At 40.4% G+C, this 26,781-nt stretch overlaps 1 protein-coding gene across 3 annotated transcripts in view; it reads left to right on the top strand.

Moving 5' to 3' along the window:
- The first annotated feature begins 2,836 nt into the window (after positions 1–2,836).
- The window catches only part of NSUN7 (NOP2/Sun RNA methyltransferase family member 7), a 49,976-nt gene continuing 26,031 nt past the window's right edge, over positions 2,837–26,781 (top strand). For all 3 annotated transcript variants that reach the window (XM_058429994.1, XM_032136023.2, XM_032136022.2), the window contains exons 1-7: positions 2,837–3,205; positions 3,528–3,916; positions 13,566–13,624; positions 14,289–14,419; positions 23,679–23,831; positions 24,181–24,364; positions 25,462–25,672. In XM_058429994.1, coding sequence (XP_058285977.1) covers positions 3,619–3,916; positions 13,566–13,624; positions 14,289–14,419; positions 23,679–23,831; positions 24,181–24,364; positions 25,462–25,672 — 1,036 coding nt within the window. In that variant the 5' untranslated portion in view covers positions 2,837–3,205; positions 3,528–3,618. The remainder of the gene's footprint in view (positions 3,206–3,527; positions 3,917–13,565; positions 13,625–14,288; positions 14,420–23,678; positions 23,832–24,180; positions 24,365–25,461; positions 25,673–26,781) is intronic.

The raw sequence follows: 26,781 nt of genomic DNA, 5'->3' as shown, positions 1-26,781 counted from the left end.
TGACAGAGGAATCTGCAAAAGGTGTTGCAATGAAAATTTACCATACTGTTTCTAAGAAGCAATAACTGGAAGTTGAGTCCTGGTGTTTAAGAACACAAGTTAAGATTCTTTATGTTTCTTATGCTTTTTATATTTCTATAACAGGCTTCAGTGGAACTGGGCACCGTTTTATATTGTCTAGATCAAATTGATGCAAGTGAGCAGATGTATTTTGAATATTCACATGCCTAACATATACTAGTACTCTGAGTCAAATGCAAGAATGTTAATTTACAAATATCTTAAATATTCTACCCCCTGGAGAAAGAAAAATCATTAATTTCCTTTGGCAGAAAGCCTCAGGTACATTTTGATTTTCTCCTCATCTCTGATTTAATGCTCTGGTCATATTACAGAGTGTAACTTAAACAAAAACTACATTTTTTTTTTTTTTACTATCCTGCTTTCACAACAATTGAATTCATATGCCTGTCTCTATGGTTACTTTTTTACAGTGTTCACTGAAATTTAATATGCTCTCCTCTGACCCTCCCCTCAAATACATTAAGTCCACAGTGAGGCTATAAACCAGGAGTGAGAAGTAAGGAGGCAGGATTATACACATGATTAAAGTAAATAGTAACCATGAATTTGCTAACCCCACAACTCTTACCTTGGGGATAGAGACTTGTTAAACCTTGTTTTCAATATAGTGAAGTGTTACTTACGTTGAACTATTATTAAAGAAAAGAAACTCCTCAAATTATATTTTGAATGACAATATTTCAAAGTTTATAGCTAGCTATTGCCTCACATCACTGTGTACTGGGTGATGCATGATAAAATATATCATGACCTCTAAGACACCCTCCATATTTGTAATCTTCTGTGAGTGTCTGTATGTGAAAGAGTGATATTTTGCTAGCATCTGGGAATAAAAAAGATATATAATAAAAATGAAAAGATAAAGATATAACGAGACTATTTTAGAGTGTGTGTGTTGTGTGGATAGAAAGATGGCAGAAGGGGGGGATTGCAGGTATGTACACAAATATTTATAATAAACATGAAAAGGTGCCAAAATACAAATATATCCATCTTTAATTTCTTGAGGGCAAGGTCTTTGATCATTTTTGTTGTTGTTGTTGTTGTTGTTGTTGTTTTGAGGTGGAGTCTGGCTTTGTCGCCCAGGCTGGAGTGCAGTGGCCCAATCTCGGCTCACTGCAACTTCCGCATCCCCGGTTCATGCCATTCTCCGGCCTCAGCCTCCTGAGTAGCTGGGACTACAGGCGCCCGCCACCACGCCCGGCTAATTTTTTTGTATTTTTAGTAGAGACGGGGTTTCACTGTGTTAGCCAGGATGGTCTCAATCTCCTGACCTCGTGATCCGCCCACCTCGACCTCCCAAAGTGCTGGGATTACAGGCGTGAGCCTGCGCGCCCGGTCAGGTGTCTGATCATTTCTATACATTCATTATTTTACTTGTAGGGCTGAACACAATGCCAGGGACCCAGCGAGAATTTAATATATATTAAATTTACTATATATTATTGTTAAACGAACGAATGAATGCATGTATACATAAAATGTTATGGAATGTTTAACATATTCTGGGGATAATGAAAGTGGGTGGATTTCTGAGAGAAGGGGTCAGGGTTAGAGTTCTGTACTGCTAATTTTTTCCCCATTATCCATTCTCACCTTCTTCTACAGTAATAGTTTCCTTATTTTTAGCTGGACACATTTACCAGCCTCTTGGTTGCTGGGTATATGACTGAGTTCTGACCAATAAAATGTGAGCCAAAGTGATATGTGCACCTTTCAGGTCATTGAAAAATATGGGCTGCCCTCTCTTTCCCCTTTACCCTACTAACCACTGGCTGGAAATGGACATGGCCTTAGCCTAAGGAGGGAAGGGCAAATCCCTAAGGAGAAAAGGCAGAGGTGGAATTAGTACCAGTTGTCTTTCAACTATACCAGAGTTTTTCAAACTGTGGTCTTTGGGCTGATTGCATCAGAATCGCCAGTTACCTGATAAAAATGCAAATTACTGGGTCATAGCGACTCAAATCTCTGGGATGGGTTCCAAGGATTTTCTTTTAGCTGGAGGCGGTGGTTCACGCCTGAAATCCCAGCACTTTGGGAGGCCGAGGCGGGAGGACTGCTTGAGCCCAGGAATTCGAGACCACCCTGGGCAACATAATGGGAACCCCGTCTCTGTTATTAAAAAAAAGTTATTACAGACGGCATAGTGGCTCACGCATGTAATACCAGCACGTTGGGAGGCCAAGGCAGGCAGATCACTTGAGGTCAGGAGTTCGAGACCAACCTGACCAACATGGTGAAACCCTGTCTCTACTAAAAAATACAAAAATTAGCCGGGTGTGGTGGCGGGCGCCTGTAGTCCCAGCTACTCGGGAGGCTGAGGCATGAGAATCACTTGAACCCGGGAGGAGGAGGCTGCAGTGAACCGAGATTGCGCCACTGCACTCCAGCCTGGGTGACAGAGCGAGACCATGTCTCAAAAAAAAATTATTACTATATTTAAAAAATGTTTTAAAGAATGTGTAGTTTTAACAGGGACTTCAGGGACTTGTGAGTTAAAACCACGGAACTACGTCAGACTACCTCAAAAATATCCCCAAATGTTTACAAAGAAAGCCAAGGGCACGCACTCAGGCCCGGTGAGGTCCAGGAACTGTGCAAGAGGCCTCTGGCTCGGAGGGGCTGAAACAGGTGTAACCGCGCGCTGGGGGAAGAGCGACTCTCCCTGCAACAGGCAGCACCCTCCAAATCCCGCGGGAACGGCCCGCGCGCCGCGCCCCCTGCCCCACCTCCGCTCGTGGTTGCCATGAAGACCGGGTCCGGGACCGGTCGACTGCCAGACTCGGGCGGGAGGCTGAGCTTTCCTCAGCCTGAGCCAGCCAGACCCCGGGCCCCGCGCTCACCCTTCTCCGCCGCCACGTCCGCGAAGGCCTCACGCACGAGGCCAGGCAAGGCCCCGAGGCGCTCACCACTTCACGACACCGGAGTGAACCGGGCGCCAGAGACCGCGACCCCCCTGCCCCGAATCCGGCCGGTGGGAGTGGCTGCATTTGAACCAAACGGCCTTCGCGGGCAGCAGCCGTCTTCCCGCAGTCCCGGGGCTCCCAAGGGCCTGTGACCGACGCCGGCCTCCGCGTCTTCGTCTTCGTCCCCGAAGCCCCGGGAACCATCCGCCCTCGGGGTAAGGGAGGAGTCGGGGGAGCAGGTGACTGGGCTGTGGGGACGCGGAGGGGCTCCGGGGGCAGCTCTGCCCCCAGACTGGCTTGAGGGAAGCCAGTCTCCTCGGGGCGCTTCTCCCGCCGCCGCTGCACCCCTCCTCGCTTTTTTTTTTTTTTTTTTGAGCGTGCGGAAGTTCCGTGCGCGGCTTGTCCGGCTCGAAGTCTGGGACACTCAGATAAGCCAGGAAATGCCCCCTCTTAGTCTTTAAGGCCACAACGAAGGGGGCCACCCACGGGGGTGCTGCAGAAAGACTGATTTACTGCGATCACCTTCTCTCTTCACAGAGACCATGCTGCAGATGCGAGGAAAGCCGTTTCCTGGAACATTGGAATTCTAACCCCTGGGTGAGGGACTCACGACAGGCGAGGGGCAGACATGCTGAACTCCACGGGCGAACTGGAGTTTTCGAACGAAGACGATCCCGAGATCATCTCCCAACTCACTTCCTTGCCTCTGTCCGGTGGGAAAAGCTCAGCTGGTGTACCCGAGAAAACGGGCTATCGGGACTCCGTTTATGTCATGGCAGCCAACATTTTTCAGGGTATTCGAATCGAAAAGTCGGCACAGAAAGTCTTAATCAAGTATGGGAATGAACCCCTGCGGTCCTTGTCCGAGTCTGAGGATCAGTCCTTTCAACGTTTGTCTTATGAGCTGGCTTTCAGTGCCCTGAAATGTGAGTTGTGCCAGTCTGGAGGATCAACACTAAGAGAAAATAATAGCGAGAGAATTTGGGGAATGCAGCCCTCCTCCTCCCTGCCCCTCATTCACACCAGGTTTTGGTTTTAGGCATGTGCATATCTTTGGTTAACTGCAAGTGTCAAGGAATTAGGGTTCCCATGAAACTAGCTCTTCCCGTCCAGGACTGCAGATTTCCCCGTGCACTGTGTTTGTCCTTAGATCGGTGTAGTGCGCGGTCATTACATTGAACAAGGAAACAATTTATTCCAATGATCATTTCCCTCTCCCTGTATTTTTTTTTTCCCTCCGTAGAGTTGGGGGTCTCGCTTTATTGTCTGGGCTGGTCTCAAACTCTGGACCTCAAGGGATCCTCGTGCTTCAGCCTCCCAAAGTGCTGGGATTACAGGCAATGAGCCACCCCGCCCGGCCTCCCTGTGTATTTCTTTCCATTCCCTGTGTTTACCTTTTTTGGTATTTTAGTTTATGAGCTTTCACAAATATAAAACCAGTAAGGGAGGATGGGGAGAGGAACAGAGACGGAATAAAAAGAAAAGGTGCAAAATTTAAAAAATGAATATCAGAATTACACCAACCCCAATTAAGACTATCCCATTCATAGCCAATAGCTTTAATGGGAGGAGGCAAACTTTAGTAGAACTTCCCTTTCTAATTTGCCTTCAGGGTTTGAGACTCAAGGATGGTTAGTTATCAATCTGAGGCCATGGGTGGTTGCTCAGGCCTGTAATCCCAGCACTTTTCGAGGCCAAAGTGGGAGGATTTATTGAGCTCAGGCGTTAAAGACCAGCCTGGGCATATAGTGAGATCTCCTCTCTATAAAAAAATTTAAAAATTAGCCCATTATGGCGGCACATGTCTGTAGTCCCAGATACTTGGCAGGTTGAGGTGGGAGGATCGCTTGAGCCTGGGAGGCAGAGGTTGCAGTGAGCCAAGATGGTGTCATTGCACTCTAACCTGGTGACAGAGCAAGACCCTGTGGAATTGACACTAGGAAATGAGGAAATACTGCTACCATGAGGAGAGCAGTCAAAAGGCTTGAAGTTGTTTGTTTTCGTACTAGCTGTGACTAAAAACTTTGTTGGTTTGTAAACTGATTGAATGTAGTTCCACAAAGAAGTTCCAGAAATTTTTAGAATATTAGCAGCATGGCCAAAATGATGAGCAGAAGCCTTCCTAAAGAGACATCTTAAAAAGGGCAACACTCTTTTGCATGATTTTCTTAGTACTTGATGAGCCTTGTACATCCTTGCTCATAGGAGGCAGTTAATTACTCAGTTCAGCCAGGCACGGTGGCTTACACTTGTAATCTCAGTACTTTGGGAGGCAGAGGTGGGAGGATTGCTTGACTTCAGGAGTTCAAGACAAACCTGGACAACATAGCAAGACGCTATCTCTATTTTTAGTTTTATTTTTTATTTTTATTGAGATGGAGTCTCACTCTGTTGCCCAGGCTGCAGTGCAGTGGTGCAATCTTGGCTCACTGCAAGCTCCGCCTCCTGGGTTCATGCCATTCTCCTGCCTCAGCCTCCCGAGCAGCTGGGACTACAGGTGCCCGCCACCATGCCTGGCTAACTTTTTGTATTTTTAATAGAGACGGGGTTTTACGGTGTTAGCCAGGATGGTCTCCATCTCCTGACTTTGTGATCCACCCGCCTCAGCCTCCCAAAGTGCTGGGATTACAGGCGTGAGCCACCACACCTGGCCCCCATCTCTCTTTTTTAAAATTAAAAAAAAAATGCTCAGTTGAATTAAAATGTCTCACTGATTATTTAGACAGGAATATATATTTTTGGTTGTCTGCAGAGATAATGTAGCTTAACTCTGAAGCCAGCAATTTGTCATGGAGAAAAATTTGTATGATGTGAAACAACTTCTCTTTATTTTTCGTTTCTTTTTCTCCTCAGTAATTTTTCTTTTCCTTTTAAGTCTGTCTTAACCATTCTTCCTCCTCCAGTTTAATCTCTGAGATTTTATTTCATCCCTCTTCTTCCCCTGTCCCCCAACCAAAGTGTTGCATTTCATGCAGTGAATCAAATGAACATTTTTACACTTTTTTTTCTTGCAACAATGAAATGCAGACTGGGCAGCTGTGTTGATTAATTGGCATTTAATGTTAATGCTAGAATTCTATTCTAGGCAATTTGTTCTCCTAATAGAATATTGAATATTACCTTTAGTACTCAATAAGAAAAGTCTGAATTATAATTCTATATAAAATTAATGCATTAACTAAATGATTGTATTATAGGGATATGTGTGATAGATTATTCTCCATCCTATTTTCTATTTTATGAAAGATCTTGTAATTATTTTATCTGTCTTTCTTTTTTTTTTTTTTGAGACGGAGTCTCGCTCTGTCACCCAGGCTGGAGTGCAGTGGCACAATCTAGACTCACTGCAACCTCTGCCACCCAGGTTCAAGCACTTCTCTGCCCCAGTCTCCCAAGTAGCTCCCAAGTGGCACCTGCCACCATGCCTGGCTAATTTTTTATTTTTAGTAGAGATGGGGCTTCTCCATCTTGTCCAGGCTGGTCTTGAACTCCTGACCTCGTGATCCACCTGTCTTGGCCTCCCAAAGTGCTGTGATCTTTCTTAATGACACAGAAAATCCCATTCAAATAAATTATCATAAACCTTTACAAAACTTCTTTTCTTGAAACATTCATTTTTATAAGTTCAAATTATAAGGTAAGATGGTACTGTTTACTTGTTAAATACATTTTTTTCTTATAATACGTTGATATGGTTTGGCTGTGTCCCCACCCAAATCTCATCTTGAATTCCCACGTATTGTGAGAGGGACCTGGCGGGAGGTAATGGAATCATGGGGACAGGTCTTTCTTGTACTTGTTCTCATGATAGTTAATAAGTGTCATGAGATCTGATGGCTCTATAAGGGGGACTTTCCCTGCACAAGCTCTCTTCCCTTGTCTGCCGCCATGTGAGATGTGCCTTTCACCTTCTGCCATGATTGTGAGGCCTCCCCAGCCATATGGAACTGTAAGTCCATTAAACCTCTGTCTTTTGTTAATTCCCCAGTCTCGGGTATATCTTTATCAGCAGCATAAAAACGGACCAATACAACAGTCTTGCTTTAAATTATCAGTAATTCTTGAATGTGCAAATAGAATAAAATCAGAATTTTACGTAGTGGGTTTTCCAAGATAATTAGGAGTCTGCTATTTTCCTTTTCCTTTTTTTTTTTTTTGAGACAGAGTTTTGCTCTGTTGCCTAGGCTGGAGTGCAGTCAGTTGTGCAGTCTCGGTTCACTGCAACCTCTGCCTCCTGGGTTCAAGCGATTCTCTGCCCCGGCCTCCCAAGTAGCTGGGATTACAGGCGCCTGCCACCATGCCCAGCTAATTTTTGTATTTTTAGTAGAGATGGGGGTTTCACCATGTTGGCCAGGCTGGTCTTGAACTCCTAACCTCAGGTAATCTGCCCACATTGGCCTCCCAAATTGCTGGGATTACAGGTGTGAGCCACCGCAATAGCCATCTGCTATTTCACTTTTAAAATATTGGAGGATGGGCCGGGCGCGGTGGCTCATGCCTGTAATCCCAGCACTTTGGGAGGCCGAGGCGAGTGGATCATGAGGTCAGGAGTTCGAGACGAGCCTGGCCAAGATGGTGAAACCCTGTCTCTACTAAAAATACAAAAATTAGCTGGGTGTGGTGGCACATGCCTGTAGTCCCAGCTACTTGGGAGGCTGAGGCAGGAGAATTGTTTGAACCCAGGAGGCAGAGGTTGCGGTGAGCCAAGATCGTGCCATTGCACTCCAGCCTGGGCGATGAGCGAAACTCCATCTAAAAATAAAAATAAAATAAAATATTGGAGGCTCTTATGCATTTCACTTTTATCTTCTGTATTATCAGTGTTCTGTCAATACTTTCACATGTGATATTTTGTAAACTTACATCTGGCTTATACAGTATAAGTTCAAGGAATAATGATTCAGAAAAGAAAACTGAGAATTTCTTAAGATTTTATAGGAGCTGTAAAACTGCAAAGGTTATTGTGAAAATTAAACAGAGCTTGAGTAATGGTCCCTTTCGTTTGTGAATTTGTGAACAGGTAATTAAATCACATTACCATAATATTTAAGGAAGTAGAAGAAAAACAATAACAAAATCTCTTAATTATACAAACGTTAACTGTATTCCTTTGGTTTTGTCTTATGCTTTTCAGTTTTATTGTTTGTTCCTTCCTTGATGTCCTTCATTGTATATAAGGTCTTTCAAGACAGGAAGTATATTTATCTGGTTAACCTTTTAAAGATTTAAAGGGCTCCGTGAAATGTTTTTTGAAATGAAAAGTGCCATTATTTCTGCTTTACCAAATAACCCCAAGGTCAATTTTCTGCTAACAAAGGTAGAATTACTAATGAAAATTTGCCTATTCCTATTGAGAGTTTTGTCAAAGCAGTAGAGTACCAGTAGCCAATTAATTAATTAATTTATTGACGGAATCTTGCTCTGTCACCCAGACTGGAGTGCGGTGGCGTGATCTCGGCTCACTGCAACCTCTTTCTCCCAGGTTCAAGTGATTCTTCTGCCTCAGCCTCCCTAGTAGCTAGGACTACAGGCATGTGCCACCATGCCCGGCTAATTTTTTGTATTTTTAGTAGAGACGGGGTTTCACCATATTAGCCAGGATGGTCTCGATCTCCTGACCTTGTGGTCCGCCTGCCTCGGCCTCCCAAAATGCTGGGATTACAGGCATGAGCCACCGTGCCTGGCCTAAAATTTTTTTTTTTAAATAAAAACCTGGCAATTTTTTTTTTTTTAAAGAAATGAACAAACAACAAATAAAAAAAAAAATTGGAGAAAGAGATATCCCTGAAATTGCTGATCTTTTTCCTGGCTTCTTTCTCCACCTTCTCTAGGTTTATATTTTTGTTGTTGAACTTCGAATCCCAGGAACTGATTGTAGCATTAACCTGGTGATTTCAGAATCATATCATCTGTCAGAGAGAAACAGTAAATGCTTAACATATGGTTTGGTTATAGCTTTTGGGAATTAGTAATTGTAGTCAGGGGTTCCTAAGACCACCTCCGGATTCAATAATTTGCTACAAGGACTGACAGAACTCAGCAAAGCTGTTATACTCATTGTTATAGTTTATTACAGTGAAAGGACAGATTAAAATCAGCAACAAGTAAAGGTACATAGGGCAGAGTCCAGGAGAGACTAGACGCAAGCTTCCTATTTTCCTTTCCCAGGGTGGTCTATGGAGAGTGCTTAATTCTCCCACCAATGATAAATGACAACATGAATGAAGCATTGTCAACTAGGGAAGCTCATCTGAGCCTTGCTGTTTGTTTAGCACTTTTATTGGGGGGTCAGTTTCGTAGACAAGGTGTAGTCATGTGGCTGACCTTAGTTATTCAGTGTCTAGCTTCTTCAGAGACCAAGCTGATACTGTGTGGTCTAGGACCCCAGGAAAAAAAAAAAAAGTACCTTTATCAGACAAGATATTCTAAGAACTTAGAGGTTATCTCCTAGGAACCAGTCAAAGGCCAACCGTTTCTTTAGAATATCCAGAGTTTGGCCACCCAGGCCTGCTGAGCAGGAAGAGGGAGAGAGATGCCCCAGTTCCTTCTTCCAATTTCACCTGTCTAATAAACCCAATTTTTCTTTCATGGGGAGTAGTAAGAAAGGGTAGAGAGTTAAGGTGTTTCTCTAGGGTAAGGCCCTCCACATGGAAACATGTAAAATGGTGGTTAAGAGATCCCTGAAGCAGACTGAAGAGAAGCTTTAATTAGTGGGGAGAGGGAGAGATAATTGGAGTTATTGGGCTGAATTCTATAATAGGCACGCTTTGCAACTTTCAAGTAAGTCCTGATAACCTAAATTAGCATTGTCAGTGTGTTATATTTGGTTACGCTGGTTTGTCATAAGAATAATAAGAGGAAGGCAGCATAATGTTGTGGTGAAGTGCATGTACTTTGGTGCCAGACTGCCTGGGTTTGACTCCTTTATCTGCTACTTGCTATGTGACTATGAACACATTACTTAACTGTGCTGTGCCCCATTTCCTATGAAATAAAACAACCTAATTCATATGGTTGTTGTGGAGATTAAATGAATTAATATATGAAATGCACTTAGAACATTGTCAAGCACATAGAAAACATTATATACACAGTCCCCAATTTATGATGGGGGTCCTTATACTTTTTCCTCTTTACCATGATGTAAAAGCTATACACGTTCAGTAGAAACCATACTTTGAGTACCCACACAACCATTCTGTGTTTTACTTTCAGTATTTAATAAGTTACATAAAAACAAACAAAAAAGGGCCGGGCGCGGTGCCTCACGCATGTAATCTCAGCACTTTGGGAGGCCGAGGTGGGTGGATCACAAGGTCAGGAGTTTGAGACCAGCCTTGCTAATATGGTGAAACCCTGTCTGTACTAAAAATACAAAAATTAGCTGGGCATGGTGGTGGGCGCTTGTAGTTCCAGCTACTTGGGAGGCTGAGGCAGGAGGATCGCTTGAACCTGGGAGGCAGAGGTTGCAGTGAGCTGAGATTGCACCACTGCACTCCAGCCTGGGCGACAGAGCGAGATTCCATCTCAATAAATAAACAAATAAATAAACAAACAAATAAATAAGTTACATGAGATGGTCAGCACTTTATTATAAAATAGACTTTGTGTTGGATAATTTTGCCCAACTACAGGCCTATGTAAGTGTTATGAATGTGTTTAAGATAGCCTAAGCTAAGCTATGATGTTTAGTAGGATAGATGTATTACATGCATTTTTGATATACAGTATTTTTGATGGGTTTATCAGGATATAACCCCATTGTAAGGCAAGGATCATCTGTGTAAAGCATACAGTTATTCAGTTGATATTACTATGTAAGAAGGTAAAATTGTATCTATCTATCTATCTATCTATCTATCTATCTATCTATCTATCTATCTATCTATCTATCTATCTATCTATCTACAAAAGTAATGCATTCTGCACAATATCAAAGGCATCCTAAAGGTGGTATTGGTTTTGACAAGAGCCCTAGGGGGAGAAAATGCAATTATTGGGAAAAGGATGTTCTGTTCTCTGTTTGTTCATCCTGCCTCTCCTATTCCCATTTTTGTTGTTGTTGTTGTTTTTTTCTGAGACGGAGTTTCTCTTATTGCCCAAGCCAGAATGCAATGTCATGATCTCGGCTCACTGCAGCCTCTGCCTCCTGGGTTCAAGAGATTCTCTTGCCCCAGCCTCCCAAGTAGGTGGGATTAGAGGTTCGCCACCACGCCTGGATAATTTTTTGTATTTTTAGTAGAAACTGGGTTTCACCATGTTAGCCAGGCTGGCCTTGAACTCCTGACCTCAGGTGATCCACCTGTCTTGGCCTCCCAAAGTGCTAGGATTGCAGGCGTGAGTCACCACACCCGGCCAGCTTCTTCTATTTGTTAGGAGTCCAGCATCTCCATTGCTCAAAGAGGTCTGCCAAGTTAGAAATCCTTCTTTCTAATACTGTACTTGTGAAAAAAAAGTACAAAAAGTATGAAGTAGATGGGAATTGGTTTGAAAGTACTAAGGATGTGAAACTGTAAATTTCATTTCCTTATAAGGATAATTACCTTGTGAAGTACAAGTACATAATTGTGGCTAGAATGTGGATAATGATTCCCAGAGGATTTCTATGGGAAAATGAGTCTGTGCTCCCAAATTAGTCACTTCTTTTTAGTTTTCCTATCTCCCAAATGAAAAATGAAATTTAGGCCAGGCATGGTGGCTCACGCCTGTAACCCCAACACTTGGGAAGCCAAAGTGGGCAGATCACTTGAGGCCAGGAGTTGGAGACCAACTTAGCCAACATGGCAAAAACCCATCTCTACAAAAAATACAAAGATAATATTTTAAAAAACAAAAAATAAAAATAAAAACAATAAAAAAGTAAAAAATACAAAAATTAGCCAGGTGTGGTGCCACACACCTGTAGTCCCAGCAACTTGGGAGACTGAGGCAGGAGGGTTGCTTGAGCCCAGGAGGTGGAGGTTGCAGTAAGCTGTGACAGCACCATTGCCCTCCAGCCTGGGTGACAGAGCAAGACTCTGTCTCAAAAAAAAAGAAAATTCATGAATTCAAATTCAAGGTATAAATTCAATTTATACCTTGGTTATAGTAGGCTTTCCATAAATATTGAATAAATTGAAGCTAGGCAGGCCTACCTTTCTGTTTAACTGATTAAAGCATTTGTTATATGCCGGGCACGGTGGCTCATGCCTCTAATCCCAGCACTTTGGGAGGCTGAGGCGGGCAGATCACCTGAGGTCAGGAGTTCGAGACCAGCCTGGTCAACATGGTGAAACCCCGTCTCTACTAAAAATACAAAAATTAGTTGTGATGCTGTGATGCACACCTGTAATCCCAGCTGCTTGGTAGGCTGACACAGGAGAATCGTTTGAACTCGGGAGGTGGAGGTTGCAGTGAACCGAGATTGCACCACTGCACTCCAGTTGGTGTAATAGAGCGAGACTCCGTCTCATAAATAAATAAATAAATAAATAAATAAAATAAAGCATTTGTTATATGATGTATATATAGTTGAAGTAGTTGTACCAAAAAGAACACTCGTGTTCGCTGCGGAAGTTTTTAAATATGTCCACTTGTTTCTACTTAACCGCCTTTGCAGTTATCATAACTTCTGCCTGGAATGCTGTCCCTTCCTAGATATTCACATGGCTAACTCCTTGTCATTTGAGTCTTAGATTAAATGTCATCACATCAATGTCTTCACTATTGAGTTTTACTAAATAGTTAAGAAATAATACCAATCTAACACAAACTCTGAGAGAATAGAGGAAGAGAGAACAGTTTCCACTCATCGGCTGCAAAACTGATACCAACACTGACAAGGATATTACAAGAAAAGAAAATTATAGACCAACATCCCTCATGAACATGAACATACAACAAAAATTCTAAATAAAACATTAGCAGCCGGGTATGGTGGCTCATGCTTGTAATCCCAGCACTTTGGGAGGCCTAGGCGGGCAGATCACCTAAGGTCAGGAATTCGAGACCAGCTTGGCCAACAGGGTGAAACCCCATTTCTACAAAAAATACAAAAATTAGCCAGATGTGGTGGTGCATACCTGTAGTCCCAGCTACTCTGGAGGCTGAGGCAGAATTGCTTGAACCTGGGAGGCAGACGTTGCAGTGAGCTGATATCGCACCATTGTACTCCAGCCTAGATGACAGAGCAAGACTCTGTCTCAAAAACAAAACCAAAAAAATTAGCAAATCAAATCCAGCAATACATAAAAAGAATAAGAAAACTATTGCTCAACATTATTAATTAGATCCTCTTTAATGTTTTTCAAAGGCCATACGTTAAAGATTGGAATCCTTTTATTACTGCTTTGACTATTCAGATAATGCTTCTTTGACTATGATTCCATGCGGACCCTAGGTCATAAGGGTCCAGCATTCATAAAGATTATAAATATTTCGTCATGTCATTGTAATTTAAGTCATTATCCAGAATTGAGGTATATTTTAGATATGAAAGTAAATATATTTTATGGCATTATTACAGTGTATTTCGATTCCAGAGTTTTCATTTTCTACTTTGTATTTTCGGTGACAGGCCTTTCCCTTGTTTTGCAGATCAAGATATTTTGGAAACTATATTGATAGACAGCTGTATCTTCCCAAGTACCACAATAGTAAGTAGATAAGTTTTAGAATTACATCGTTTCATGATTTTTTTTTTTAAAGAAAGTGTTTAAAAGCCTTTAGATTTAAATAGTTTGAGGCCAGGCGCAGTGGCTCACACCTGTAATCTCAGCACTTTGGGAGGCCGAGGCGGGCGGATCACCTGAGGTCGGGAGTTCGAGACCAGCCTGACCAACATGGAGAAACCCCGTCTCTACTAAAAATACAAAATTAGCTGGGTGTGGTGGCACATGCCTGTAATCCCAGCTACTTGGGAGGCTGAGGCAGGAGAATTGCTTGAAAACCCAGGAGGCAGAGGTTGCAGTGAGCCGAGATTGCGCCATTGCACTCCAGCCTAGACAACAAGAGTGAAACTCCGTCTCAAAAAAAAAAAAAAAAAAAAAGATTTAAATAGTTTGCTGAATACGGAAACCCCTTAAATATAAATTCCTTTTAACTTCTAATATCATTCATTTTGGTGAACATACCAAAAACTGTCTCTTTTGAAAGGGTTTTTTTTCTGGATTTTTTTCTATTTTGAAGACCTTCCAAATCCAATCAGACTATGTAAAAATAGTCATATTCCTGCTCTGTTATGAAAAATAATGGAATGGAAAATATTGCTGGTTAGATATTGTTTGTACGCTTTTCTTTATATATGTTTTCCCTTGATAGCCAGATCATTTGAGCAGTCTTATTATTGTGATGCTATATGATTTCCAAGATAGAAAATTTCAAACTCGTGTCCTTTCTGATAATGAAGAGTCCATATCAGAAGTTCAAGAAGTAGAGAACCTTCTTAACAGGTAATTGTGAAAGTGAAAAGAATGTTTTATATGAAACCTACATTGGTATTTTTATTGGTAAAATTACATACAGTATAATGTGTAGATAAGTTAAATTTTATAGAGAAAAATACAAAAATTCATAAAATTCTTGAATTTCTTTACAAACAGTCTTGAACAGGTTAAGAATTTTGTTTGAAATCAATTTGTTTTTCAAAGCTTGAAAAACACACAAGATTCAGTGTGTAAGTATGTGAGAAATCATTAAAAATTCTCAATAATTTTTAGCACATAAATTAAACTGTATTTGAAACAGCTACTAATTGCTTAGTTCACTTTATTTATAGCTTTGTAAAACAAAGAAAACCTCTAACATGAATCAATTGAGAAAATTCCAACAGTAGACAAGAATCAACTATTTTCCCCAAGTAAAGAAAAAAAATTCTACTTAAGAACAAACTAACATCTTAAATTTGTTTTCTTTTTATCCTAAATATCAGTAGAAGTCTACCATGAGAATAAGAAGTTTCTACCTCAGGGGGTAGATGGGACAATGGATTAAATTAATACATGTAAAATGCTCAGTTAGAAACAGACATAAAGTAAATTGGTCAGTAAATGTTAAGTGTTACTGTTTGCTATGGTTTGAATGTGTCCCCCAGAATTCATGTATTGGAAACTTAATCCTCAGTATGACAATGCTGGGAGTTGGGGCCTAATGAGAAGTGTTTAGGTCATGAAGATTTCACCCTCATGAATAGATTAATGCTATTATAAAAAGGGCTTGTGAGGTGGATTTGCTCTCTTGTGCTTTCGCCCTTCTGTGTTCCACCATTTGATGATGCAGCAAGAAGGCCCTCACCAAACGCCAGCACCTTGATTTTGGACTTCTCAGCCTCCAGAACTGTGAGAAAATAAACTTCTGTTCTTTATAAATTAGCTGGTCTCAGGTATTTTGTTATAGCAGTGCAAAATGAACTAAGACACTGTTGATTACAGCTTTTAGTTCTATGTTGTTGAACTTTAATAGAAAAGTACAATGTAGCAACAACAACAATTTTGTAGGAAGATTTTGGCTTAGTGAATAATCTGATTGTCACTGTCAACAATTGTCAGTATGATGTCTGATTTTACAGGAAATTTAAGCAGTTTTATTTAAATTATTGAAGGCTGAGACCAGAAGACTCAGGTAATAGTAATGATAATAATAGCTTACATTTATTGAGCACTTAATATGTGTCAGCCACTGTTCTAAGAAGCTCTTTACATAACAGCTCTATGCATTGGTTACTGTTACCAACCTGTAATTTTACACATGGGAAAAAAGAGGAACAGACAAGTTAAAGCAGGGGTCCCCAACCCCGGGGCTGCAGACCAGTACCTGTCCATGGCCTCTTAGGAACTGGGCAGCACAGCACGAGGTGAGCAGCAGGTGAATGAGAATGACCACTTGAGCTCTACCTTCTGTCAGATTAGCAGCAGCATTAGATTCTCACAGGAGCGTGAACCTGATTGTGAATTGCACATGTGAGGGATCTAGGTTGCATGCTCCTTGTGAGAATCTAAGGATTCATCTAATTAGATGATCCTTATCAGATCATCTAATGCTTGATGATCTGAGGTGGAACAGTTTCATCCTGAAACCATTCCCTCCACCTTCCCCCAGTTCATGGAAAAATTGTCTTCCACGAAACTGGTCCCTGGTCCCAAAAAGGTTTGAGACTGCTGAGTTAAAGGGACTGTTTAATGCCACAGAACTGGAAAGGGGAGTAGCCAGAATTCACACTCAGGAATGACTCCAGAGTCCAAACTTCAACCATTTATATGCTAGCATTCCTTCCACTTAGCATAGTGAGGCTTGGCTGAGGTACTCTGGAAGTTTAGAACATAGTCATATCTCATGTCAGTGTCATAGCCATGAGAAATCACGGGATGGAGAAGAGCAAAAGCAATCAGATGTATGTACTCTCTGTGTTAAATAAGTAAGGATCTTGCGCCTGTTTACTTTGGGTCTGGGAGAAACCGCCTTATTGCTAGTACCAGTATTAGGCAGCCTGACTCCCAGGATGGGCATTCAGAGGAAACTTGGTGGAGCATTATGCTATGGGACAGGCTCTGAGTTTCAGTTTCCCTGTGCTTCTCCTAGTTTCTGTTTGACATAGTCAGGATTTAGGGGACTTTCATGTCTGAACTTAGTCTCAGAGGGGCTGATGAGAGCTGGGGTTATGCTGAGTCAACCAAGAAACCCACAGGGCTCTAACCAAGTAAGAAAGATTACACTGTGGTTTCATCAGAAGTAGACTTTAGCTGAGGATGCTGGCAAGGAAAGTAGGAGTAGGACAAGCAAAGGGCCTGGTTTAAGAGGTCAGAGGAACCAGAAGATATTCATATCTAAGGATTCCTGATTCCCCAGATTTTCCCCATTCCCATAATTCACATCATGCTACTACCTGCCTTAACACATATTCTGGTTACATTGTTGTCAGTGCAATTGTTTTTTCCCATACCCAAACCAATAGAATTTTATGCATTGCAAATCTTATTGCTAGGAATTAATTTAGGAATCTTATTCCTAATCAGTCACATTGTACTCAATTCACGTTATATTCAATTCATAATATACTATAGGAGAAATGCCTATGTTTAGTGATTGAATTGTGGAGAAGAATAGTAGCGCATTGCTGAGAAAATACATGTACAAAGATGCCACAGTATTTTACTCGAGTCTTCTTAGCTTTCAAGTAATTGAAGCCATCTTCACTTAGCTTGAGCAAAAATGGAAAATAAAGATACTGGGATATCTCATACAACTCAAGAACTCAGGAAGAGAATGAAATCAGGAACTGGAAAGATGTTAGGACTTTAATTTGCTTTATCTCTTTATCTTTTTATCTCTGCTTCTCTTATAGTATCTGCTTCATTTTTTTACCTCTGCACATCTGCCTATTGTGCTTTTCTAGTCTGCCTGGAGAAGGTCCTACTGTTGTACCCCAGTACCCAAGCTTATGTTACAGTCGTATGCTAGTTTCTTCACTGAGACTAACTTATTATCTTACCTCCTATTTCTAAATTCCTGTGAGAGGAAATTCGATTGCCTCAGTGCAGGTCAGGTGCAGTCTCTCGGGCCAATTCCCTGTAGCCAATGAAGTGGTATTCTAAACCACAGAAAGACAGCTGGAAGCCAACCAACTCTATCTGTCTTCTAGGGCTTGAGACTGTAGTTCCCAGGGAAGTTCAGTCACTGTAAGCTCAAAGTATACCTTAGCATATATCTACTTAGAGGATAAAGACTAATTCTTTTTTTTTTCTTTTTCTTTTTTTTTTTTGAGATGGATTCTTGCTCTGTCGCCCAGGCTGGAGTGCAATGGCGCAATCTTGGCTCACTGCAACCTCCACCTCCCAGGCTCAAGCAGTTCTCCTGCCTCAGCCTCCCGAGTAGCTGGGATTACAGGCACGCGCCATCATGCCTGTGTTTTTGTAGAGATGGGGTTTCAGCCTGTTGGCCAGGCTGGTCTCGAACTCCTGACCCCAGGTGATCCTCCCGCCTCAGCCTCCTAGAGTGCTGGGATTACAAGTGTGAGCTGCCGTGCCCGGCCAGATAAAGACTAACTCTAAGAGGTTATAGAAGAAGAAGTAATTAGCAAGAAGCTGAATGAGAATGATTTCCTCCTTGTAAAAGTGGTTTGACCTTTGTTGTTACATCTCCTGGGAATCCTTGTGTTCTTTCACTCTTATACCGCTATGCACCAACATGTATTCTTTTCTTCTCTTATTCATGGGTTTAGACATGTAATCCAAGATGATACCTATTATCATTTTTTTTTACATATGAAAGGTCTTTAAGAACCCATTCTTTGTATAAAATGCAACTGTCTTTTTAATACTGTGTGACTAGGTTAAAAAAAGAGAGACCACAACCCCTTGTTTCTCAATCCCCATGTCTTTCCACCAGCCCAGTAATCTATTTCTGTTAAATTATTTGTTGGACTGTTGTGAGGCAGCAATTGGAAAATAAGCAGTGAAAAACTAGAGAAAGGAGGGGAAAGACTTAGTCAGTTCTCCTTCCAAACCACCCCAAAACCATTTATCCTGATGTCTTCCACTTCACAGCTAAGGCATCACCATCTACCTAGACATCATCCTTGATTCTTCTTTCCTCCCCTCCCCTGCACTCAATCTGTATCTAATGCATCAAGTCCTGTAATTCCAATTCAAAAACATACACTGAGCCTGTGCGCTTCTTTCCATTTCCACTACTACCATCCAAATCTATGCCACCATAATCTATCACTTGGACTACCATGATAGCTTCCTTAGATACATTTCCCTGGCCTATAACTCTCACTTTGCTGCAATCAGTTCCACATGGCAGGTAGAGTGATATTTTCAAAATGTAATTGTATAGTCATGATAGAATATCTTGGATTAGACTTCCCCTTCTACTGTAAACAACTAGAAAACTGGCCAAAATATATTATAGGACGTAAAGGTTTGGACATTAGACAAGAAGCAGCACAGAAACTTGATCCCTGAAAGAACAAAACAAATGAGGTGAGCTCTAGAATAGTCCTGGCTTTATGCCTGGAAGAATTCTCAAACTGCAATGCAGGAAGTAGAAAATAGCAGTCTTGCTGAGTTAAGAAAACAGAGAACAGTTTTAGAAGACTGAAGTGATTGTTTTTCTTCTTTATTGTATTAAGTGGCCAGGTGATTTACATTGACTGGTTTATGAATGTTAAACCAGCCATGCATTTTTGGGATAAGGCACATTTGCTCAGATATATTCTTTTTCTTATCTTCCCCAGTTTCTCTCATTCCCCATAATGCTCCAGAATTTCTAATTGCCAAAATGCCCTTTAAATATTTGTTCATGGGTTTTATTTCTCACATTCTCTCCGCTCCTTCTTCAGAAACTCTTCACCTGTTTCACTTACCTAGTAAAGAGTCTGAAGCAGATGTCTGATTTTATATTTTTCTGGGAAATTCAAGCAGTTCATTGAAGATTATCTTTTGGCATTAAGAAAATGCAATCAAGGTCAGGCTTGGTGGCTCACGCCTGTAATCCCAGCACCTTGGGAGGCCGAGGTGGCCAGATCACCTGAGGTTAGGAGTTCGAGACCAGGCTGGACCAACATGGAGAAGCCCCATCTCTACTAAAAATACAAAATTAGTCGGGTGTGGTGGTGCATGCCTGTAATCCCACCTACTTGGGAGGATGAGGCAGGAGAATCACTTGAACCCAGGAGGCAGAGGTTGCAGTGAGCCACGATCACGCCACTGCACTGCAGCCTGGATAACAAGAGCGAAACTCCATCTCAAAAAAGAAAAGAAATTCCAATCAAGTGTCACTTAATGATGGGGATACATTCTGAGAAATGTGTCGTTAGGTGATTTCTTCTGATGGGAACATACTTACACAAATCTAGATGGTATAGCCTACTGTACACCTATCCTATATGGTATAGCCTAGTGCTCCTAGTCTACAAACCTGCACAGCATGTTATGTGCTGAATACTGTAGGCAATTATAACACTATGGCATGTATTTGTGTATCTAAACCTATTTAAATATAGCAAAGGTACTACCGTAGTAAACTTTTATGGGACCACCATCATAAACAGAGTTCATCATTGACCTAAATGTCATTATGCAGCAGATGACTTTATTCAATTTATATTTAAAGAGAACCACAGTTCTGATATGTTAGACATTGGTAATGCCATTCAAAAACTTGAGTCAAAAACTACATAAATATTTCTGAAAATTTAAAAAATGTAAATGTATATTACAAAAGGCCAAAAGAAGTAGTAAAAAGCCAAAAAAGAGTAAAATCAATTTCATTAAAAAATAAACTGAGGTGGCTGGGCACGGTGGCTCACACCTGTAATCCTGGCATTTTGGGAGGCCAAGGCAGGCGGATCATGAGGTCAAGAGATCGAGACCATCTTGGCCAACATAGTGAAACCCCGTCTCTACTAAAAATACAAAAATTAGCCAGGCGTGGTGGCGTGCGCCTGTAGTCCCAGCTACTCAGGAGGCTGAGTCAGGAGAATCTCTTGAACCCAGGAGGCGGAGGTTGCAGTAAGCTGAGATTGCACCACTGCACTCCAGCCTGGTGACAGAGCAAGACTCTGTCTCAAAAAATAAAAAATAATAAACTGAGGGAAAATGGCATATTAGTTAAGATTCTTTTTTGCAACTGACAGATACTGCAAAAGAGGGACTTTAAGATCATTTATGGAAGAATTGAACATGAGGCTACAGGAAGGGTGGTGATGTAGCGATGCTTCTACTAACTAGAGCCTGTGACTCCAAAATCATCAGGACTCTGGTCTCTGCTTCTCTGTGCCTCCATTCTCTTATCATTCTATATTTCCAGGATAAGAAGCTTGGCTGCCAACAACTCCCTAACACGGGAGCTACATTTTATAGTACCAAACACTGGAAAAACTGGCTTGACTCTCACTTCCTACATCCAAAAAATCTCTGTCTTTCTCTCTTTCTCTTCTCTCTCATGCACGCCAGTTGGGCTTGAACTCTGCAATCAAATTACCTGAATTCAGATAATTGAGAGAGAGAGAATATGGAAGAGAGAGAAAGAGGAGATGTGACATGGCATACCATAGGAGTGGCAAATAGTTCAGCGCATGACTGATAATAGATTTCTGGATGGGAGTGATGGGAATTGAGGCAGGAGGAGTTGGTTCAGGTTGAACTATTAAGATCCTAGAATTTCCTCATAAGGAGTTTAGATTCTGTCCTGTGGCTGATGGATTTCATCTAAAATTTAAGCCTATATAAATATATATTTATAATTATATAATTTTATTATATTATTAATAATATTTAATATCATAAAGGAAGCTCTGACTGTGTGTGTAACTGGGATAATGGTAAAAAAGATAATCAGGCAGCTCTCTGTGATAACATACAAACTGTAGCAGAAAAAGGACTTCTGGATCAAGAATATTGGGAAAGGCTACTTTGCTACCATTTTCATCATTGCAGTCCTCCTTATTTAAAGCTATGGAAGAAGCTTTTTTTAGTAACCACAAGATAGGATACTTCATCTACAGAAGTATAGGTCTGGTTATTTTAAGAACATATGGATTTGATCTTTGCCGTAAGTCTAATATAGTATATTTACATAAAAATCTGTATAACTGCATGTACACTTTATTTTTTGTAGGATTAAATTTTGTTAAAAATCATGGTCCAAAATGTTTACTATCTGGAAAATTGGAGATTTATTTCTCCTTACACTCCTCCCATATACACAGCACATATATATTTCTCAGCTTCATATTTTTAGTCCTTAATGATTGAATAATTCAGTAAATAGCATTTATTATGATAAATTTGAACTAAGGTATTTGCAAGTACTGTTAATAAAAAATAGTCTATACTCAGAATATCTCACAATATATAATATAGAACAGTAACTCACCCCTTTTACATTAATTTATTTTTTGAGGTGCATTAATGTACTGTCATTTTTTTAGTATCCACTGCCGTAGTCCTGTGACATTTAGACACAGAACTAGACAAATCTAATTTTATCGTAGTCCCAAAAGGCTTAATGTTTGACCACCCTTCTCTTTCCTTCCCAAGTTCCCCTATCTTCTCTCTCTCATATACATACACATAATATTCCCACATAAACAACTTTTTTTGGGTGAGATGTTCTCATTCTATTGAGTAGATAAGAAATGTAGAATAAGGACACTGCAGGTATGAAGAAAAGAAGTAGGGATTTAACAGTTGGTGCTAAAAAAAATAACAGAGATGCTCATTTACTACCCCTCTTGTCCTCGCTCCCAGCATTCTTTGAAACAGTTTAGGTGGGCCTGACAGAAAGTGTCCTCCCTTTCTGTACCACCCACCAACCACAACTCAGATCGTATTTGACTGTTTTGTGACATCTCTTCTTATTTCTCACTCAAGGTTATACTTGAGGTTGATTTCAGTTAGATTCCTACTGTGAAAATGCTATGAATATGGGTCAGGAATAAGTCCTGTGTTCTCATTCATTAAAAATTTGGGCTATGAGATCAAGAAAAATCATTGAGCCATCGTGGTGATGCTAACCAGTTCTTGTTTTTCTTTTGTGATTTGGAATTTTGAAGCATGGGACATTGAGAACAGGGAAGGACTTAATACAGACTCATGAAAGTTCTTTAATCTTATCAAGACTATACTGGTGCCATCTGTGATACTAATAACTAGCCTATAATGAGTGCCTGCTATGTGCCAGGCACTGCGTTAAGAATTTTGCACACATGATTGATAATCACTACATTAATAACAAGGTAAGCTGACCACCTTTAACAGATGAGAAAACTAGGCTGAAAAAGGAGATTAAGTAACATTCCTGAGGTTACATAGCTAGTAAGTGATAAAACCTGGATTTAACTTCAGGTTTGTCTGACTCTAAATCCTAGACCCTTCTCAATAAATAAGGTTTGTTTTTCAGCTGGGTGCGGTGGCTCATGCCTGTAATCCCAGCACTTTGGGAGGCTGAGGCGGGCAGATCACTTGAGGTCAGGAGTTTGAGAACAGCTTGGCCAACATGGCGAAACCGCATCTGTACTAAAAATACAAAAAATAGCTGGGTGTGGTGGTGCACGCCTGTAGTCCCAGCAACTCGGGAGGCTGAGGTAGGAGAATTGCTTGAACCCACGGGGCAGAGGTTGCAGTAAGCCAAGATCATGCTACTGCACTCCAGCCTGGGCGACAGACAGAGACTCTAAAAGTTTGTCTTTCAACCAGCAATTAATGTAATAGTTAAGAAATTGCTGCACAGCTATACAGGGGCAGCAAAAACAGAATGAAAGAATTCAGTTTGTTCTTGTTGCCCAGGCTGGAGTGGAATGACACGATCTTGGCTCACTGCAACCTCCGCCTCCTGGGTTCAAGTGATTCTCCTGCCTCAACCTCCTGAGTAGCTGGGATTACAGGCACCCACCATCACGCCCGGCTAATTTGGTATTTTTAGTAGAGACGGGGTTTCCCCATGTTGGTCAGGCTGGTCTCAAACTCCTGACCTCAGGTGATCCACCTGCCTCGGCCTCCCAAAGTGTTGGGATTACAGGCATGAGCTGCTGCGCCCGGCCTTGTATTTCTATGTACAAATATAACACATTTTTATTTTAGACTTCAAAAATTTGAAATAGAATTATTATTTGTTAAAATTCTAAATGTAATTTTTTAGAGTTTCCAGTGGAAAATTGATAGTCTTGTCTCAAATGCAATAGATTAAGGATGGATTTTCTGTCTCTAGTTTTAAGATAAAGTTGGCTGCGGCGTTGGCAAGATGTCGAATCAAGCATGATGCCCTTTCAATTTACCACATCCTTCCAGAAACAGTTAGGAAACAGGAACGAAGGGCCTCCACTTTACCACTTTATGCTTGGATAAATACTTGTAAAATCAGGTAAGTGTTTAAATCAAATTCTTTATATTTCAAGTCTCCATCCTTTTAAAATAATGTGATGAGAAGCATTACCTTTTTAAGAGGTGGGGGTGGCACATCTAGGGGAGTGATTAGGGAATCAGAGTTAAGTTCCAGAGCTTATGACCAAAGTACCAAAGGTAATTACATAAATATGTTAACTTCTCTGCCTATAATTATCTTTTAGTTTATTGTTGGTTAAAATTGTTAGTTCCATTAGATGTAATGGATGAAGTGATATTTTTCTTTGTTACAGGAAAAAGGTGTTAGTGTTAAGTGCATTTTAAATATATTATATTTGTAATTACAAGCTAATGTTGTATATTTACAGCCCTGAAGAAGTTTATAATAATTTGAAGAGAAGAGGCTATAATAAAGTCAAATCTGTATTGCATATTGATGATAAAGTCTTTGCTGTGGATCAACATTGCTATGATGTCTTAATTTTTCCATCTCATCTTAAAAATGATCTTATAAATATAGATCTTTTCAAAGATTACAAACTTATATTTCAGGTAAACTAATATTTACTTTCATTGTGATTCTCAACAATCCAACCTAGCCAAAGAACTTCTCCACTTAAAAATAAAACCTAATACTGTTTATATTTTTATAGATTATCAGGGAGGTTTATAAGGCCTAATTGTCACCTTGAATAAAATTAATACCTCTACAATCAGTGCATCTGGTTGGCATTTTTGTCTCATGTGAATTTATAAAGAACATATTCTTCTCCCAGATTCCATAATTGGGAAGATTTGCACTGCTGGCAGCTGTAAGGTTCTACTTTTCTCCCCTAAAGGAGAATTCAGGAGAAAGTACAATGAGACCTTTTCTTCCTTCCCTTTCTGGGGAAGATACTAGTGCCATCTTGCATATGAAAAAAAGCAATTGTAATAGTTTTTCATAATTTCTTTAATATAGTCTTATAGCTTTGATTTGTAAGAGGTGTATAAAGACTATCAATATAGGAAGAGAATGTGAGGTATAATGTGGTTTCAACAGAACGAAAATAAAAGGTATAAAAAAGTAGTTTAAATTCATTTTTACATCCTTAGATTCCAATTATTGCCTCAGATGTACCTTGATCTTCTAAGGCTTATCCCTTTTCCACATTCATATTCTTGGGCAGAATCTCTTACATATCAAGCACTGAGATCAACTGCAGAAGCTCAACCTGTCACGCCCCCTTTGATGAGCTTCTCAAATATCTTAATTTTAATCTCTGTGAGCTAGTGGCAATTTAGGTGACAAGGTAATGGGGAAGAGAAAATGGAAGTAGTAGATGAGTGGGTTTTTGTGAAGGGGTAAGAATGGGAGTTAAGATAGGGTATCATTAATCTGTTGACCATATTTTAGAGATTCTGGCGTTGCTTTATACAAAAATTAGACAGTAAGTCATAATTTAGGCTAAACAAAGTTAAGCTCTTTGTTTTAAACATCAGTTGTCTTTGTTAACTCTTTACTTAGACATATATTAAGATGTTAAAACTAAAATGGATTAGGTATCTAATATTACTATGAGGTACTTTCTTTTATGTAAAGCAAATAGAAGTCAGCTTATATTTCTAGCCATACCCTTTGAAATTCTAATCATACCTTTATCTTACAGGACAAATCTCGAAGTCTTGCTGTCCATTCTGTAAAGGCTTTATTAAATATGGATGATGATATCTTAATGGTCAATACAGGTTCATGGTACACAGTTGCCCATATGTCAATTTTAACAAATAATAATACCTCAAAAGTATTTGTGTGTGGAGTACAATCACAAGCTAAGGATTCTGACTTGAAGACCCTTTTCACAAAAATGGGATGTAAAAGTATGTAAAAATATTTCTTCATTTGGTGATTATTGTTCTACAGGATTTTAGAAACATTAAAAAGTTTTAATTTATTAGTTTTTTTGTAATGTAAAAGCTCTATATGTGAACTAATATCTTAAAATCCTCACTAATCTGTATCTTATCAGGCTGTCCTTGTTGCTTAATTTGGCTAAACAACTGTAGGTTAAATTAATATCTTGGTACTTTGTAATAGTGTTTGACATTTAGCTCACATAATTAGAGGCTCAAACATTTAAAGTAGAAATTTTATCATTTAATAAATAAGAATGATTATTATTTAATAAATACTTACATAAGTGCTTAAGTGACAAAGATAATATCTAGGACTAGAAGCTAAGTCTTTTTTTTTTTTTTGAGATGAAGTCTCACTTTGTTGCCCAGGCTGGAGTGCACTGGTACGATCACAGTTCACTGCAGCCTCTACCTCCTGGGCTCAAGAGATCCTCCCACCTCAGCCTTCCAAGTAGCTGTGACTAAAGGTTCATGCCACTATGCCTGGCTAATTTTTCTAATTTTTGTAGAGCTAAGGTTTTGCAATGTTGCTCAAGCTAGTCTCAAACTCCTGGGCTCAAGTGATCCACCTGCCTGGGCCTCCCAAAGTCCTGCGATTACAGGCATGAGCCACCAGGCCTGGCCTAGGAGCTGTCTTTTAGGCTTCTTGTTTTTTAAAAATGTTTCCATTGGATCATGCTAGGTAAAGATTACATTTTACTATAGGTTCTACAAGGCTGAAACACTAAGCAAAACTTTTAACAGATTCACAGGGATAGGGAGACAAAAAGTGGAATTCAGGATTTGACCAGGAGAGGTAGCCTGGTAAATACTCAGAATTTCACCTGGAGCCCCGAAGTATATCTTGGATAGTGATCAGTCCTCCAAAGAATTAGAACCCCCATTCCAGTCATCTTAATTCCCAATTAGATTAAGGTGATCTGGGATTGCTAGTGCCCAGTCTTAGCTGCCTGCCAGAAGCAAAAAAGTAAATTCCCTCTGGAGGAAAACATCATCCTACATTTCTAATTATCTTCTAATTTTTTTCATTTTTTTAAAATTATTTTTTTATTTTTCTGAGATGGAGTCTTCCT

Source organism: Hylobates moloch, unplaced genomic scaffold, assembly GCF_009828535.3.
Source record: "Hylobates moloch isolate HMO894 unplaced genomic scaffold, HMol_V3 SCAFFOLD_17, whole genome shotgun sequence".
NCBI lineage: Eukaryota > Metazoa > Chordata > Mammalia > Primates > Hylobatidae > Hylobates > Hylobates moloch.
Note: the sequence above shows the minus strand (reverse complement) of the source record. Positions and strands in the feature narration are given on the sequence as shown.